The 15,969-nt window shown below is 42.5% G+C and overlaps 1 protein-coding gene across 2 annotated transcripts in view; it reads right to left on the minus strand.

Annotated features, from left to right (window-relative positions):
- Window positions 1–13,694: 13,694 nt before the first annotated feature.
- Window positions 13,695–15,969, minus strand: part of CD8B (CD8 subunit beta) — a 46,783-nt gene continuing 44,508 nt past the window's right edge. The window contains exon 6 of one of the 2 annotated variants that reach the window (XM_008008498.3): window positions 13,695–13,931. In XM_008008498.3, coding sequence (XP_008006689.2) covers window positions 13,796–13,931 — 136 coding nt within the window. In that variant the 3' untranslated portion in view covers window positions 13,695–13,795. The remainder of the gene's footprint in view (window positions 13,932–15,969) is intronic. The other variant, XM_008008499.3, reaches the window with a different exon arrangement.

Below are 15,969 nucleotides of genomic sequence, written 5' to 3' on the forward strand. Positions count from 1 at the left end.
ACCATCATGCCTGGCTAATTTTTGTATTTTTAGTAGAGACGGGATCTCGTCATGTTAGCCAGGCTGGTATCAAACTCCTGACCGCTAGTGATCTGCCTGCCTCAGCCTCCCAAAGTGCTGGGATTACAGGTGTGAGTCACCATGCCCGGCCAAAGGTTACTTTTAATATTCATTAATTTTGAAGACTTACAGTTTATTTATGCTATAAAGGACAACTGTGCACTATTAATACTCACAATGATGACATAATCTAAAACTTTTAATATTTAGAAACTTATGGTTGCAAGAAATTAAAAATTCATCTCGTGCTTTTTTGGAAGAGAAGTATGAAATATTGATCAATATAAGGTCCTTAAGCATATGCACCTATTATATTAAACTTTTATGGAGGAAGTAGAATAGAATTCATAAGTTCATTTATTTTTATTTTTTATTTTTTTGAGACAGAGTCTCACTCTGCCGCCCAGGCTGGACTGCAGTGGCACAATCTCCACTCACTGCAACCTCTGCCTCCTTGGTTCAAGTGATCCCTGTGTCTCAGCCACCCGAGTAGCTGGGATTACAGGTGTGTACCACCACACCCGACTAAATTTTGTATTTTTAATTTTTATATTTTTAGTAGAGACGGGATTTTACCCCGTTAGCCAGGTTGGCCTTGAACTCCTGGCCTCAAGTGATCTGGCTGCCTTGGCTTCCCAAAATGCTGGGATTACAGGTGTGAACCATCGCACCTGGCCTAGAATTCATAAGTTTAAGGAGAAGAAGGAGTGATGAAAATTTCCAAAAGTTAAGAATTTTTTCTTATATTTCAAAAATGAGTGATGGTTGAAATAAAATTGATATTTATGTGCTATTATAAATAATTTAAAAGAATAAGATTTTATTTTAAAAATCAACATTTACTTTGGAAATGATATCCTTTATAGTGATGAAAAATGTTTGATGTCAAGTTAAAACTGAGTAAAGAAGTACGTTCATTTTGTAACAGCATTTTTCACAGTAGCTAAAATGTGGCAGCAAACCAAGTGTTTATTACTGGATGAATAAGCAAAATGTGGACTCAGGAATCTCTCTTCTCGGCTCATACCCAAAGGAAATGAAACCACCACCTCACCAAGGTATCTGTACTCCTGTGTTTTTTGTAGCATTATTCATAATAACCAAGATATGGAGACAACCTGGACAACCATCAATGGATGAATGGTTAAAGAAATTGTGGTATGGATATATACAAAGGAATTCAGCCTTAAAACAGGAGAAGATCTCCACAAGTTGGCGGCGGTGGGGGCCGAGGCGCGAGGAGGTGAGGCTGGAGCGCGACCCCCTCGCCCTCCCCATTCCCAGCTTGGTGTGTGCCTTGCCTAGTTTCCCTTGATACTCTTCAGGAATTATGTAGAAAAGAAAAGCTCACATGTAAATTGACTGGAATCACCAAAAGGAATCTAAATAATTATGAGGTGGAATACTTGTGTGACTACAAGGTAGTAAAGGATATGGAATATTATGTAAAATGGAAAGGATGGCCAGATTCTACAAATACTTGGGAACCTTTGCAAAATCTGAAGTGCCCGTTACTGCTTCAGCAGTTCTCTAATGACAAGCATAATTATTTATCTCAGGTAAAGAAAGGCAAAGCAATAACTCCGAAAGACAATAACAAAACTTTGAAACCTGCCATCACTGAGTACATTGTGAAGAAGGCTAAACAAAGGATAGCTCTGCAGAGATGGCAAGGTGAAATCAACTATGCTAGATGAGCATAGTTGCTTTTGCTACAGGAGGAAATAAATGGATAACGAAGTGAGATGATGGATATATCAACTTGTTTCACTATAGTATCCATTTTACTAAATATGTGTGTCTTATACCATTATGTTGTATAAACTTATATATACACAATAAGATTTATTTAAACAAACAAAATGTGGTATATATTTAGAGTGGAGTATTATTCAGCTTAAAAAGGAAGTCTGACACGTGCCACAATATGGATGAATCTTGAGGATATTATGCTAAGTGAATTAAGCCAGTCACAAAAAAACAAGTACTGTATGATTCTATGTATTTGAGGTGTTTAGAGTAGTCAAAATAATAGAGACAGAAAGTAGCACGGTGGTTGGGACAGGCTGGGGAGAGGAAGGAATGGGAGTTATTGTTTAACGGTTATAGAGTTTCAGTTTTTCTAGGTGAAAAGAGTTACAGAGAAGGATGGTGGTGAAGGTTGCACAACAATATGCATGTACTCAATACCACTGAACTGTACACTTAAAATGTTAAAATGGTAAGATTGTTATGTGTATTTTGCTACAATTAATTATTATTATTTTTAGAGACAGAGTCTAGCTCTGTCAACAGGGGCAAGCCCCCCCACTCCGTGATTTTCCCAGGTTGAGTGCATTGGTGTGATAACAGCTCACTGTAGCCTCCAACTCCTGAGCCTCCAACTCCTGGACTCAAGCAGTCCTCCTGCCTCAGCCTCCCAAAGTGCTGAGATTACAGGCATGAGCCACTGTTCCTTGCTAAATCTTTTTTTTTTTTTTCTAGACAGAGTCTCTCTCTGTCGCCCAGGCTGGAGTGCAGTGGTGCGATCTCGGCTCACTGCAACCTCCACCTCCTAGGCTTAAGCGATTTTCCTGCTTCAGCTTCGTGAGTAGCTGGGATTACAGGCACGCACCACCATGCCTGGCTAATTTTTGTATTTGTAGTAGAGACAGAGTTTTGCCACTTTGGCCAGACTTTTCTCGAACTCCTGACCTCAAGTGATTTACCTGCCTATGTCTTCCTAAGTGTTGGGATTACAGGCATGAGCCACCACACCTGGCCTTATTATTATTATTTTTTTTTAATGAGTTAAGGAATCCATAGTCTTTCATACTTTGGGGTGATACAAGAACAGGAAAAAGGTTTAATGACAACTACCACTTTTATTTATTCATTCCTTTGTTGATGTACTTTTGGGCTATTTCTGGGTTTTGCTGTTATAAGCTAACGTACAATGGACATCCTTGTATACATTCCCTAGAGTCCAAGTACAAGATTTTTTTTTTTTTTTTTTTTTTTTTTTTTTTTTTTTTTTTTTTTTTTTTGAGACGGAGTCTCGCTTTGTCACCCAGGCTGGAGTGCAGTGGCCGGATCTCAGCTCACTGCAAGCTCCACCTCCCGAGTTCACGCCATTCTCCTGCCTCAGCCTCCCGAGCAGCTGGGACTACGGGCGCCCACCACCTCGCCCGGCTAGTTTTTTTTTTTTTTTTTTTTTTTTTTTTTTTTTTTTTTTTTTAGTAGAGACGGGGTTTCACTGGGTTAGCCAGGATGGTCTTGATCTCCTGACCTCGTGATCCGCCCGCCTCAGCCTCCCAAAGTGCTGGGATTACAGGCTTGAGCCACCGCGCCCAGCCCAAGATTTTCTTTAGGGTGTTTTCTTTAGGGTGTTTTCCTGGAAAAGGAATGACTGAGGAGTATGGCAATCTTGTGAGAAATGACCGATTTGAAAGATATGCCCCATAGCTTTTGATACACTTTTCTCCAAAGTCATGGTTCCAGTCCACACTCACACCAGCTGTAGAGGAGTTTTCATTTACCCACGAGCTTTGTTATTCCTGGTTTTGTCAGTCTTTTTAATTCTGCCAATCTGATAAGGTGTGATGGTATCTCGTTGTTTAAACTTGCACCTCTCTTATTAAGGTTGAGACTGAGCATCTGGCCCCATGTTTGCTGGCTATTCAGCTTTTCTCTTCTGCAGACTGCCCATTTGTCCACTGCTGTTTCAGTAACTTCCATATACCAAGTACTCTCTGCCCTCCATAACTCACATCACTTAAACTGTGAATTTTGTTGATGCTTACAGAACCTGATTTCCTTCCAACCAATTGTGCTCTCCTAATTCCAACAACCAAACGAGGCTTCAACTCTTCTTTTTGTTCAGAGGCCTCCTGAGTCCTGTCCTACTCACAGTAAAGGCGCTGCAAAAAAAAAAAAAAAAAAAAAAAAATTATGGGGAAAAATACACTGCATCCAAACAAGGCTCATTTCTTTCTCTCTTTTTTATGTGTATGTGAAAATTTGCTATCTTAAAACAGTTTACCCAAAACAAACTTTGCAAAGCCAGTGGAAATTTTCTTTTTGCATAAGATGGTTAATTCTTTTGAGTGCTGGCCTGGGATCCATGAAATAACCTCAACTCGACCATAAAGCTTTTCACTCCCACGTTATGTAAACGGTGACAACCTTGTTGGTTGCAAGCCCCCCATGTGACTTTCCGAGGGGATCTGAGTGGTGCAAGCTGGAGGATGCAGTAATGGAAACATTGCGAGAGGGAAGACGACTGTTTCCACCCACTCATCCTCAGAGCATGAGGGCTAGGGGAAGGCTCTGACTCCTGTAGGGGGTGACCCATTTCTAAGACTACAGAAGGAGAGGTGTGGACCTGGAGAGAGGAAGGAAAGACCACGGCAAGGAAAGTCAAGAAGTGGGACAAGTCAAGGGCTCTCTCCTCCCTTTCTCCTTGTCCTTGGCCTGCAGCAACTCCTCTCTCTTTCTCTTTTTGTGGGGACAGACTGAAGAGGATTGCTTAGCATGGTTTGTACCTTCCCAGTAGAGCAGGAAAAAGGAACAAGCAAGCTGCTGCCTCCACACCTCAGACGCTGAGGTTAACTGCCCTTTGGGCGGGCACGTTGGCTCACACATGTAATCCCAGCACTTTGGGAGGCCATGACGGGAGCATCACTTGAGTCCAGGAGTTGGAGATCAGCCTGGGCAACATGGTGAGGCCCCATCCTCCGGCTCGCACCACTCAAATTCCCTCGGAAAGTCACACTGGGGGCTTGTTGCCGGCAAGGTCCTCAGTTTGCAAAACATGCGAGTGAAAAGTTTTATGGTCGAGTGTAGGTTATTTCATGGATCCCAGGCCAGCACCCAAAAGGATTAGCCATCTTGTGCAAAGAGAAAAATTTCCACTGTTTTTTTAAAGTTTCCATTTTGGGTAAACCGTTTCAAGACAACAAATTGGAGGGAGAGAGAAAGAGAGAAATGGGCCTTTTTAAGATGCAGTTTATTTTGCCCCATGATATTTTTGTTGTTGGTGGTGGTTTTTTTGTTTGTTTTTGTCAGAGCCTTTACTGTGAGTAGGACAGGGACTCAAGAGGCCTCTGAACAAAAAGAAGCGTTGAAGCTTCATTTGGTTGTTGGAATTAGGAGAGCACAGGTTCTCTCTCAAAAAAAAAAAAAAAAAAAAAAAAAAAAAGCCAGCGTGCTGGCGCAGGTCTGTGGTCCAAGCTACTTGGGAAACTGAGGTGGGGAGGGGGATCGCCTGAGCCCAGAGGTCGAGGCTGTAGTGAGCCGTGATTGGACCACTGTACTCCAACCTGGGCGACACAGCAAGACCCTGTATCTTAAAACAAACAAGAAACAAAACAAAACAAACGACAACAACAAAAAACTCATTTGGGAATGTTTCTGCGCGTGCCCAGAAGCACAGCCATGCTATAGGATCTCCTCTGTGCCCCACAGTCAGCTTTTTACTTGGAGGGTAGAGAACGGTGCTTTCCCACGCTGCTGTGCAATGGAGAGGAGCTATGTGAAGCTGGCCTAGGGGTGGGGTTTGCAGGCTTCGTCGGGTTTCATTGCCGGCTGCTGACCCGGCACCAATTCCTGTTCTGCAGGTCCCACCGCAGAGAGACACGCCAGCCATGAGGACAGATGAGGGAACATGTGATGCCACGATGGGGGTGCCAGGATGCGGTGGGTGCGGTCGCGGAGAGGCGCACGAGGAGCCCAGCGGAGCGCTACCCGGAGCAGGCGCATAGGAGGGCTGGGGAGGGCCACCACCAGGGCGACGAGAGCCGGTGAGCCTGAATCAGCCTAAAGGAGGCGGAGGAGGAGTGTTCTGGGCGCAAGGCCAGGGAGCTGCGGGAAGGGCGGGGGGCTAGCCCAGGCTGAAGGCAGGCAGGAGCAGGGCCGCGATGTCAGACCAGAAACAGCAGCACTGTGTTTGGGAACCTAGCAGCAACCGCACCGGTGGAGACAGGGTCGGCTGGAGAGGAGGTGGGGCCGGGTCCTAGCTAAGTAAGGCGGTGGACCTTGCAGCCCTTCCACCCTCAGCCGCTGGCTCTGGGCAAATCTCGGGGCCGGTCTTGGCGGGGCTGTAAAGCGTCCACCAGTGCCTGGATCCCTCCGCCACCTTGCCCATGAATTCATCTTTCTGTGCACAGCGAGCCCCTGAGCGGAGACGGCCGACAAGTTTCCCACTGTTACCCCAGGGAACAGCGGCCCCTGAGGAGGTCAGGTCCTGGGCAGGGGCAGAGCTCAGCGCGCAGTACTGAGGCAGAAACGGGGTCCAGAGAGGGTGGGGTGGGGGGACAGCGAAGGGTCGCCTGAAGCTCCCTGGTGCGGAGAGGCCAGAGGAGGGATCTAGAATCCGTAGCGAGACGAGAACTCAGAAAAGATCCGGCCCAGCGTATTTATTTCACAGAGAAAGAAAAACTGAGGCCCAGGGAGGGTGAGCACTCCAGATAACTAGGGACTAGCAGCAGGGACACTGCCCGTCACCCGCGTCCAGCAAAATCTGACGCCCCTTCGGCCCAGCAGGGGGCGGTGCTGTTTTGGTTTTGGCCTGGTTGGGGTGAGCGGAGGAGGGAGCGACTTCGAATTCAGTCTGCATCTTACTGACCGCGAGCAAAAACTAAGCGGGTGCACGTTCCTTGCATCTGGGGGCCCAGCAGTCTCTATCTTCGCCCCAGCCCTTACAGCCTAGCCCCTGGCTGGGGCTCCAGCTCCCTGCCTTCTCACTCCCACCACCAGGAGCTACCTATCTTATCACAGGCCCACTTAGATTACCACTAGGAAATTACCACTCGGGTGGGGCGGAGGTGCAGCGGGATCCGCAGTTTACAAGGGATCAAAAGAGCGAGCGGCTAATTATGGCATTTCTAGCCCAAGACACTGCCCAGAGATATTGCGAGTAGGCGCCTTAACCTCTCAGCATCTCGCAGTATCTACCAATTAGTGCTGTGAGCCTCCTGTGCAATGCATCCGTCTGTAGAAATGGCCAAAATGGGCCGGGCGTGGTGCGCAGTGGCTCATGCCTGTAATCCCAACACTTTGGGAGACCGAGGCGGGCGGATCACCTGAGGTCAGGAGTTCGAGACCAGACTGGCCAACATGGCGAAATCCTGTCTCTACTACTAAAAAATAAAAAATAAATAAATAAAATAAATTAGCCGGGCGTGAAGGCGCAAGCCTGTCGTCCCAGCTACTCGGGAGGCTGAGGCAGAAGAATCGTTTGAACCCTGGAGGCGGAGGTTGCAGCGAGCGGGGATCAAGCCACTGCGCTCCAGGCTGGGCGACAGAGCGAGATTCCCATCTCAAAAAAAAAAAAAGTGAAAGAAAAAAGAAATGGACAAAATGTCAAAGCTTTAATGGTGGGTAGAAGTCCCCATACTTGAGAGTCTCGTTCTCCCAACTCTCTATCTCTGTCAGAAAATGCGAAGGGACTGGAATGGAGATCCTGAGCGGTTCTGGGTGCCGAGGCCCCGCCCGGGTCTCAGCTGGCTGCCTCTGCTGGTCCCCTTGTCGAGACGGCTGGGCAGAGATGCCTAGGGGCCGCGGGCGGGGATCCCCTCCCTGGCTTATTCGCATCCGCAGCCCCTCAAGAAGGCCGTGGGTCCGCGGGGAGGAGGAGGTGAGCACCCGGCAGGAAGGAGATGGGCTTGGAGGCTTTGGGCGTGCCCTGGGGCAGGTGGAGCGTCCGGCCTCTGATTTCCCGTGCAGGACACTGAGCTCATGGTGCAGAGAAGGGTCGGCGCAAGGATCTGACATCCTTGCGCGCGCTGGGCGCGGGCGCTGTGGAGACAGGGAACGACTCGGAGCACTAAGGTGGGAGGGTGCGGGAGCCAAGGTCCCTGTGAGGTTCTTTTGACTTATTCACCGACTTCATCTCTCTCTTGGTTTTAGTTTACCTGGAAGGTCCTCTCCTGCGCTGGCTCTGGGGGTGCTTGGAACCAGAGCTCCTTAGTCGAAGCGTGTCCTGCTGTCAGCCAACACCAAGTCCTTAGGCCGAGCCCATTTCTCTCCTGGTGATGTGAATCCTCGTTTTTTTGTGGTGGTTGTTTACCGAAGTCCCGGGCTGATTAGACATAGCAATGGCAGCTGGGGGTGGCCTGGGCCGGGCATTGAATTTGTGACTTTAGCAAGTCCCTAAAATTCCTCTCTGCCTCACTTTTGCTGCCTTTTTTAGGTTAAAAGTATTTTGGAGAATAGAAAACAAAACAAAAATAATGGCTTATAGTGCCAATATGGAATTATAATCACTCCTAACGTTTTGGTATATTGTTTTGTATTTGCTTTGTTTTTATCTTATGCTTATGTATTTTTAATTTTTTTCCATCACTGTCATCATATTTCCTATTCAGGTCTTCAGCCTGCTTTAAAAATTTTTTAATCGTGAAGTTCCGTAAAAATTTTATTTCAGTCAATTTCTTTTATAACCCGTTCTTCATGAATCTTATCTGATATCTGCATAATATTCCACTCATACTTTGCCCAATTAATTAGACATTTAGGTCGTGCATACTTTTTAAATTATGATACAGTAATTTCTAAATAGTGTATAATTTCAATTTTTGTTTCTTAGTTATCATAAGAGTTCTTAAAAGGTGATAACAAATTTTTAAGTGGATAGATTATTTTCCCCCTTCCTTGGTTTATAATTTTATTGCTCTGTGGTCTGAGAATGTGGCTGTCTTTACGCTTTTTGAAATTTAAGTTTTTGATTGATGGTTGATTTCATAAATAAGTTTAGGCACAGTTTTGTATACTTGATTGGGCACAAACTTCTTTTATATTAGATCAAGCTTTGTAAAATGTATTACCCGTATCTGCTATGTCTTTTTAAAATTTTTATCTACTTGATCTAATTTCTGAAAGAACTGTAAGTTTTTCAAATGTATTTGTGGATTTACTATTTCCTCTATATTTCTAACAGTTTGTACATTATATATTTTAAAGTGATGTTATGGAGTATAAAAACCACATAGCTGTTAAAAAGTAATAAACAAAGATACATTTTGGCGTATATATCTTTTTGTGCATTTGAATTATTTTCTCGGTTTGAATTTTTAGAAGGAAATGGCTATAAAGGCAAGTTGGCCTTTCAAAGATTTGACAGATGTACACTGTTGGCCACATCAGAGTTCTTCTTTCACTAACTCCTGGTCAGCCCCAGGAATTAAAAATATTACACACACACACATACACGGACACGCACACACACACATATGCTTATAGTAAGTCTTCACTGTCATCTGTAGGTTCTGGGAAACTGCAACTTTAAGCCAAACAACATCTAGTAAAACCAATTTTTCAATCGACATTGTAAAAAAACCGCATTGAATGAAAAAATACCTTTTGAGGATCTGCTGTATGTTATTTTACTTAAAATAACAGTTTCCAGGAACCTATACATGATGTTAAGTGAGGACTTAGTATGTGTGGAATGTGTGTGTGTGTGTGTGCGTGTGTGTGTATGTATGCATCAATATTATTTTGAGAAAAGCAAGAAGTGGGATAATTTTTGCTATTTCCTTTGATTTTTATTGTGGTTGACGGTTTTTCTGTAGATCTGTAATCACTTGAATTTTCTTTGTTGTGTGTGGATTGTCTGTTCTTGTCCTTTTGTGCTTCTGTTTTCTAACTTTTAACTCAAGGAGGTTAATGTCTTTCAGCTCTTACACTGTAGGAATTACATTGCTATTTCTTCTACCACAAAACACCTTATTGAAAAAGAAAAACTCTGGTGCACCAAACCGATGTCCCAAATTCACCCTGACTGCCCCTGCTCCCCCTGGATCTTAGCAGAAATTTCAGTATGGCAAACAAAGCAGGTAGAGTTCCTATGGGGCCTAAAGCTTATGCAATTTAGGAATCTTCTTTAACCATTTTTTTTTTTTTTGAGTGATGAGATTTTAGCATATTTTGGCTGAAATATGGGAAAAAATAATGCCTAGTGAGATTACATGATATTCCTGGGATTGATGGATTCATGTCCCAATTTCCCTCTGAGAAAGAGAGTGGGGTGGTGAGGAAGGGAAGGTAGTACGGAGAGCTAGGACCCTTTGCCTTCTTTCAGGATGAGAAAGAAAAGGAATAGCCAAGCTTGCCATACACAAGTGGCCCCATCCATTTATAATATTCTTTCGGTATCCTTTTATTGTCTGTGAGATCCATAGTAATGATCTCTCTATTGTTTCTGATATTAGTAATTTTTGTCTTCTCTTTTTTTTTTCTTGGTTAGGTTGACTAGAGTTTTACCAATTTTATTGATCTTTTCTAAGAAGGAACTTTTGTTTTATTTTCTCTATTGTTTCCTGTTTTCAATTTCATTGATTTCTCTAATTTTTATTATTTTTATTCTTCTGCTTGCTTTAGGCTTGTATTGCCCTTCCTTCTATTTTTTTCTAAGGTGGAATTTTAGATGATCAATTTTAGATCTCTTTTTAAAACATATGTATTTAATGCTATAAGTTTCCCTCGAAGTACTGCATTGCTGCATCCCATGAATTTTGAGAAGCTGCATTTTCATTTAGTTCAAAGTGTTTTAAAATTTCTCTTGAGATGTCTTCTTTGACCCATGCATTATTTAGAAGCACTTTGTTTAATCTTCAAGTATTTGGAGACTTTTCGGCTCTCTTTTTGTTATTAATTTCTAGTTTAATTCTATTGTGGTCTGAGAGCATACTTTACATGATTTCTGTTCATTTCACTTTGTTAAAGAATGCTTTATGGGACAGAATGCAATCTCTTTTGGTAAATGTTCCATGTGAACTTGGAAGAATATGTATTTTGTTGTTGGATAGAGTATTCTATAAATGTCAATTAGCTCAAACTGGTTGAGAGTGCTGTTGAGGTCAATTAAATCATTACTGACTTCCTACCTGCTAGATTTATCAATTACTGAGAGAGAAGTATTGAAATATCCAACTATAATACTGACTTTGTGTATTTTTCCTTGCATACCTATCATTTTTTGTCTCAGGTATTTTGATGCTTTGCTGATGCATGCATGTTGAGGATTGTTTTGTCTTCTTGGAGAATTGACCCCTTTAATATTACATAATGCCCTTCTTTATCCCTGATGATTTTCCTTGCTATGAAGTCTGATTCGTCTGAAATTAGCTCCTCCAGCTTTCTTTCGATAGTGCTAACATGATATATCTTTTTCTATTCCTTATAACCCATCTGAGTCTTATATTTAAGGTGGGTTTCTTGTAGACAGCATATGGTTAGGCCTTGCTTTTTTGCTACTCTGACAATCTCTGTCTTTTACTCGGTGTATTTAGACCATTCACATTGAAAATGATTATTGATACAGTTGGATTAATATCTACTATGTTTGTAACTGTTTTCTATTTGTTACAGTTGTTTCTTGTCTCTTTTTTCCCCTGTCCCATCCATTTTAATGACTATTTATCAATGTTTTCCCAGAGATTGCCTGAGCTCTCAACCAATATCATGTCTAGCTCTGTGTGCAGCAAAATATACTTCCTCATACCTCTGCATAATAAGGCAGGTGCGAAGGTGTTCGTGCAGCATTGCCTTTAAAGTGGGCTAACCCAGTCTTCATCAATGGGGCAATAGGAATTTAAATTATGGTTCACTGACCTACAGGAATACCAGGTGGCAGTTAAACATAAGCCAATATATCTATATGTCCTGGAATATAGCAAATTCTGACACATATGGTTAAGTAAAAGAAGTGAGTTGCAGACCAATATATGTATTATAATTCTTTTAGGTAAAAATTGTGTGTGTGTGTGAATGTCTAAATGCACAGAAAAGTGTATGTCTAAATGCACAGAAAAATCTCTAGGTTTATACAAATTGTGTTGATGGCAGGTTTGGGAAAGCAAAGAAATATTAATTATATTTTTTCTGACAAAACTTATATTCATGTATTCGTAAGCTTTAAACACACACACACACACACACACACACACACACACACACACACACACACAAACTTGTTTAAGACCAGAGTGGCCAACATGGTGAAACCCTGTGTCTACAAAAATACAAAATTTAGCCAGGCATGATGGCAGTCTCCTGTAATGCCAGCTACTGGGGAGGCTGAGGTGGGAGAATTGCTTGAACCCAGGAAGGTGGAGGTTGTAGTGAGCTGAGATCACGCCACTGCACTCCAGCCTGGGCAACAGAGTGAGACTCTGACTCAAAAAGAAAAGAAAGAAAAGAAAAGAAAAGAAAAAAGAAAAGAAGAGGAGAGGAGAGGAGAGGAGAGGAGAGGAGAGGAGAGAAGAAAAGAGAAAAGGAAAGGAAAGGAAAGGAGAAAGAAAGAAAGAAAGAAAGAAGAAAGAAAGAAAGAAAGAAAGAAAGAAAGAAAGAAAGAAAGAAAGAAAGAAAGAAAGAAAGAAAGAAAGAAAGAAAGAAAGAAAGAGAAAGAAAGAAAGAAAGGAAGGAAGGAAGGAAGGAAGGAAGGAAGGAAGGAAGGAGAAAGAGAAAGAAAAAGAAAGAAAGAAAGAGAAAGAAAAAGAAAGAAAGAAAGAAAGAGAAAGAAAGAGAGAGAAAGAAAGAAAGAAAGAAAGAAAGAAGAAAGAAAGAGAAAGAAAGAAAAGAAAGAAAAAGAAAGAAAGAAAGAAAGAAAGAAAGAAAGAAAGAAAGAAAGAAAGAAAGAAAGAAAGAAAGAAAGAAAGAAAGAAAGAAAGAAAAAAGAAAGAAAGAAAGAAAGGAAGAAAGAAAGAGAAAAGAAAAGAAAGAGCTGGGCATGGTGGCTCACGCCTGTAATCCCAACATTTTGGGAGGCTGAGGCAGGCAGATTACTTGAGCCCAGAACCTTAAGACCAGCCTGGGCAACATAGGGAGACCCCATCTCTACAATAAATACAAAAATTTGCCAGGTGTAGTGGTGCTCACCTACAGTCTCAGCTACCCAGGAGGCTGAGGTGGAAGAATCACCTGAGCCTGGGAGGTCAAGGCTAGAGTGAGCTGTGATTGCACCACTGCACTCCAGCCTGGGTGACAGAGTGAAACCTTGTCTCAAAAATAAAAAATAAATTAAAAGTAGGCTGGGCATGGGTGGCTCACACCTCTAATTCCAACACTTTAGGAGACCGAGGTGGGTGAATCACCTGAGGTCAAGAGTTCGAGACCAGCCTGGCCAAACATGGTGTAACCCTGTCTCTACTAAAAATACAAAAATTAGCCATGTGTGGTGGCATGTGCCTGTAGTCCCAGCAGGCAGACGTAGGAGAATCGTTTGAACCCAGGAGGCAGAGATCGTAGTGAGCTGAGATCGAGTCCCGGCACTTGAGCCTGGGTGACAGAGCGAGACTCTATCTCAAAAATATATAAATAAATAAATAAAAATAAAATTTAAAAAACCAAAGAAGCTTAAAAATGTTTTACCTCACAAGGAGAGAACATCTGCCTGACATAAGTAACCCTCTCTAACCTCAGCATTTGGTGGTTCTTCTGAAATGGGTGGTTCATACTAATGGTGATCTGGTGCTAGAGATGCAGGAAGCAAAGATGTTCCCCAGTACTTAACAAGCTCAATGGTTCCCTTTTCCCAGTCTTTAGGATTTTGGGCAAATTTATTCAAGATGGATACATTTAGTTCCACAAGGTGAACACTTTAGGGGTTCACAAGGATGGGGACCACAGCTCACCAGGGCAGAACTTGAGCCCCCTATGACTTGGGGGGTTGATGGTGGCAGAGAAGTCTCTGCTGGGTGTGTGGGATGATCCCTCTGCAGGAGGGAGGAATCTGGTAAAAGTGGTAAAGATCCACTCATCGGGACCTGTGCTTCTTGCCTATGGTTTTCAGGATCCATGGGCTAAGCAGCTTCTGTAATGTTGCAGTATTGCTGTAGTTTCCGTGCAGGCATCGGGGGACAAGGATTCCTGAAATACCTTCCCCTTGAGGCCTTGCAAAAAGAAAAACAAGAGAGTCTCAATACATGCACCAAGTCAAGGTGTTGGTTACTTATTAAGTAATGACTGATTTTTTTTTTCTGTGACTTAGTCGAGTGAGATATTGTGACAAATTAAACACAGAAAGAGCTGGTGTATAACACTCGATAGGCCTAAGGTTACCACAGGATCCAAACACATTTGATTCAGGATCTCAAAGTCAGAAAACTCTGTTTCTGTTGATTTCTTCTCAGAAAGAGGAAACCACACACAGAGAATTACCTACTCAGTTATTGCCCAAAGTTCATCTCATTTGGGAAAGCGGGTGAGGGTTTTATCCTCCCTCTTAGGCATCACTCTCAATTTTATTGCCATGGTTAATCAAGGTGAATTTCAATAGTGTCTGACCTGCAAATTAGTTTTCTGCCATTTGGAATCAAGGATGTGTGGGTCTACAGCTGCAGGAGACTTCAGAGACATCCTCATGCTTTAAAAATTTCTCTCAGGAGAGTGGTAAGGTAGGGTGGCTATTGTCACCACAGGTTGGAAGACAAGACGGTCACAAATGTCAGAGAATTTATTCTGATGGAAACTTATCCTCTGGGGTGCATTATAATGGACATAAAGACTCAACTTCAGGAAGATGTCAGTTTTCCCCAGTTAATCTACAGATCCAGTGCATTCAAACTGCACAACCAGATTTTCCTGACAAGCTGATTATCAAATTCATGTGGAAGTATAAAGGACCAAAAATAGCTGAATAATTTTGCCAAAGGGTAAGGGGGGGACCCATTATTCCAAATATCATTATTTATATACTCTAGTAACTTCAACACGAATAGAACAATGAAAGAGAGTAGGGGGCCTAGAAAATACAGATGTGAAAATGTTGGAGATGGCTGGGCACTCTAGTGGGTAAAGGATTCGATCATTGGTGCTGTGACATTGGCTTCCCATGTGGGAAAAATGTATAACTTGAACTTTATCTCAAACCATTCACAAGTGTATACTCCAGATAGAATAAATATGAAAAGCAAAGTTTCAAAACTTTTTTAAAAATGTGTTTTTAAGACAGAGACATGATAAAGACAGAATTTCTTGGTCAAAATATAAAAGCACAAGCCATAAAAGTGTGATGTTACCATTCAAACATTTGTTTAAAGTATGCAGGGCAAAAACCAATACAAAATGTAAGTGTCAAATTAGTAGAAGACATTTGCAGTGCATAAAAGCAACAGAAGATTTTCGTCCATAACATATCAGACTCTCACAAAGTAATAAGTTAAAGACAGCAGAATTAAAAATGGGCAAAGTATATGACCAAGCCAATATCCAAATAAAAAGATGCCAAACCTTACTTGAATCAGTGAGATGCAAATGAAAACAACTGATATCATTTTAGACTCAAATTAGCAAAATGAACAAGACCAATAACATCAAGCACGGGGAAGGATATGGCCAAATAACTGTTATGCAATGCTGATGGGGATGTAAACTGTTACAACTGCTGTGGAGATAATTTGGGATATCTAGTAAAAATATCTATTAAAAATGAAGATGCTCTGGCCCCAGAACTTCCACTTCTAGGTTCATTGCTCAGAGAAGCTTTGATGTACAAGAGTGTTCACAGAAGCACAAACAACAGAAATTGGAAAATTATAATAATTACAAACTAATATCTAATAATAGGGGAATGAATAAAACTGTAATACATTAATAAAATGTGACACAAATAAATGAACTAGATCCACAGGCATCAACACAGGTAAATCTCAAAAATATGTTGAATGTGGCCGGGCGCGGTGGCTCACGCTGGTAATCCTGGCACTTTGGGAGGCCGAGGCAGGCAGATCACAAGGTCAGGAGATCGAGACCATCCTGGCTAACACAGTGAAACCCCCTCTCTACTAAACGAAATACAAAAAATTAGCCGGATATAGTGGCGGGTGCCTGTAGTCCCAGCTACTCGGGAGGCTGAGGCAGGAGAATGGCGTGAACCGGGAGGCAGAGCTTGCAGTGAGCCCGAGATTGCGCCACTGCACTCTAGCCTGG

This window comes from Chlorocebus sabaeus, chromosome 14 (genome assembly GCF_047675955.1).
Source record: "Chlorocebus sabaeus isolate Y175 chromosome 14, mChlSab1.0.hap1, whole genome shotgun sequence".
In the NCBI taxonomy this organism is placed as follows: domain Eukaryota; kingdom Metazoa; phylum Chordata; class Mammalia; order Primates; family Cercopithecidae; genus Chlorocebus; species Chlorocebus sabaeus.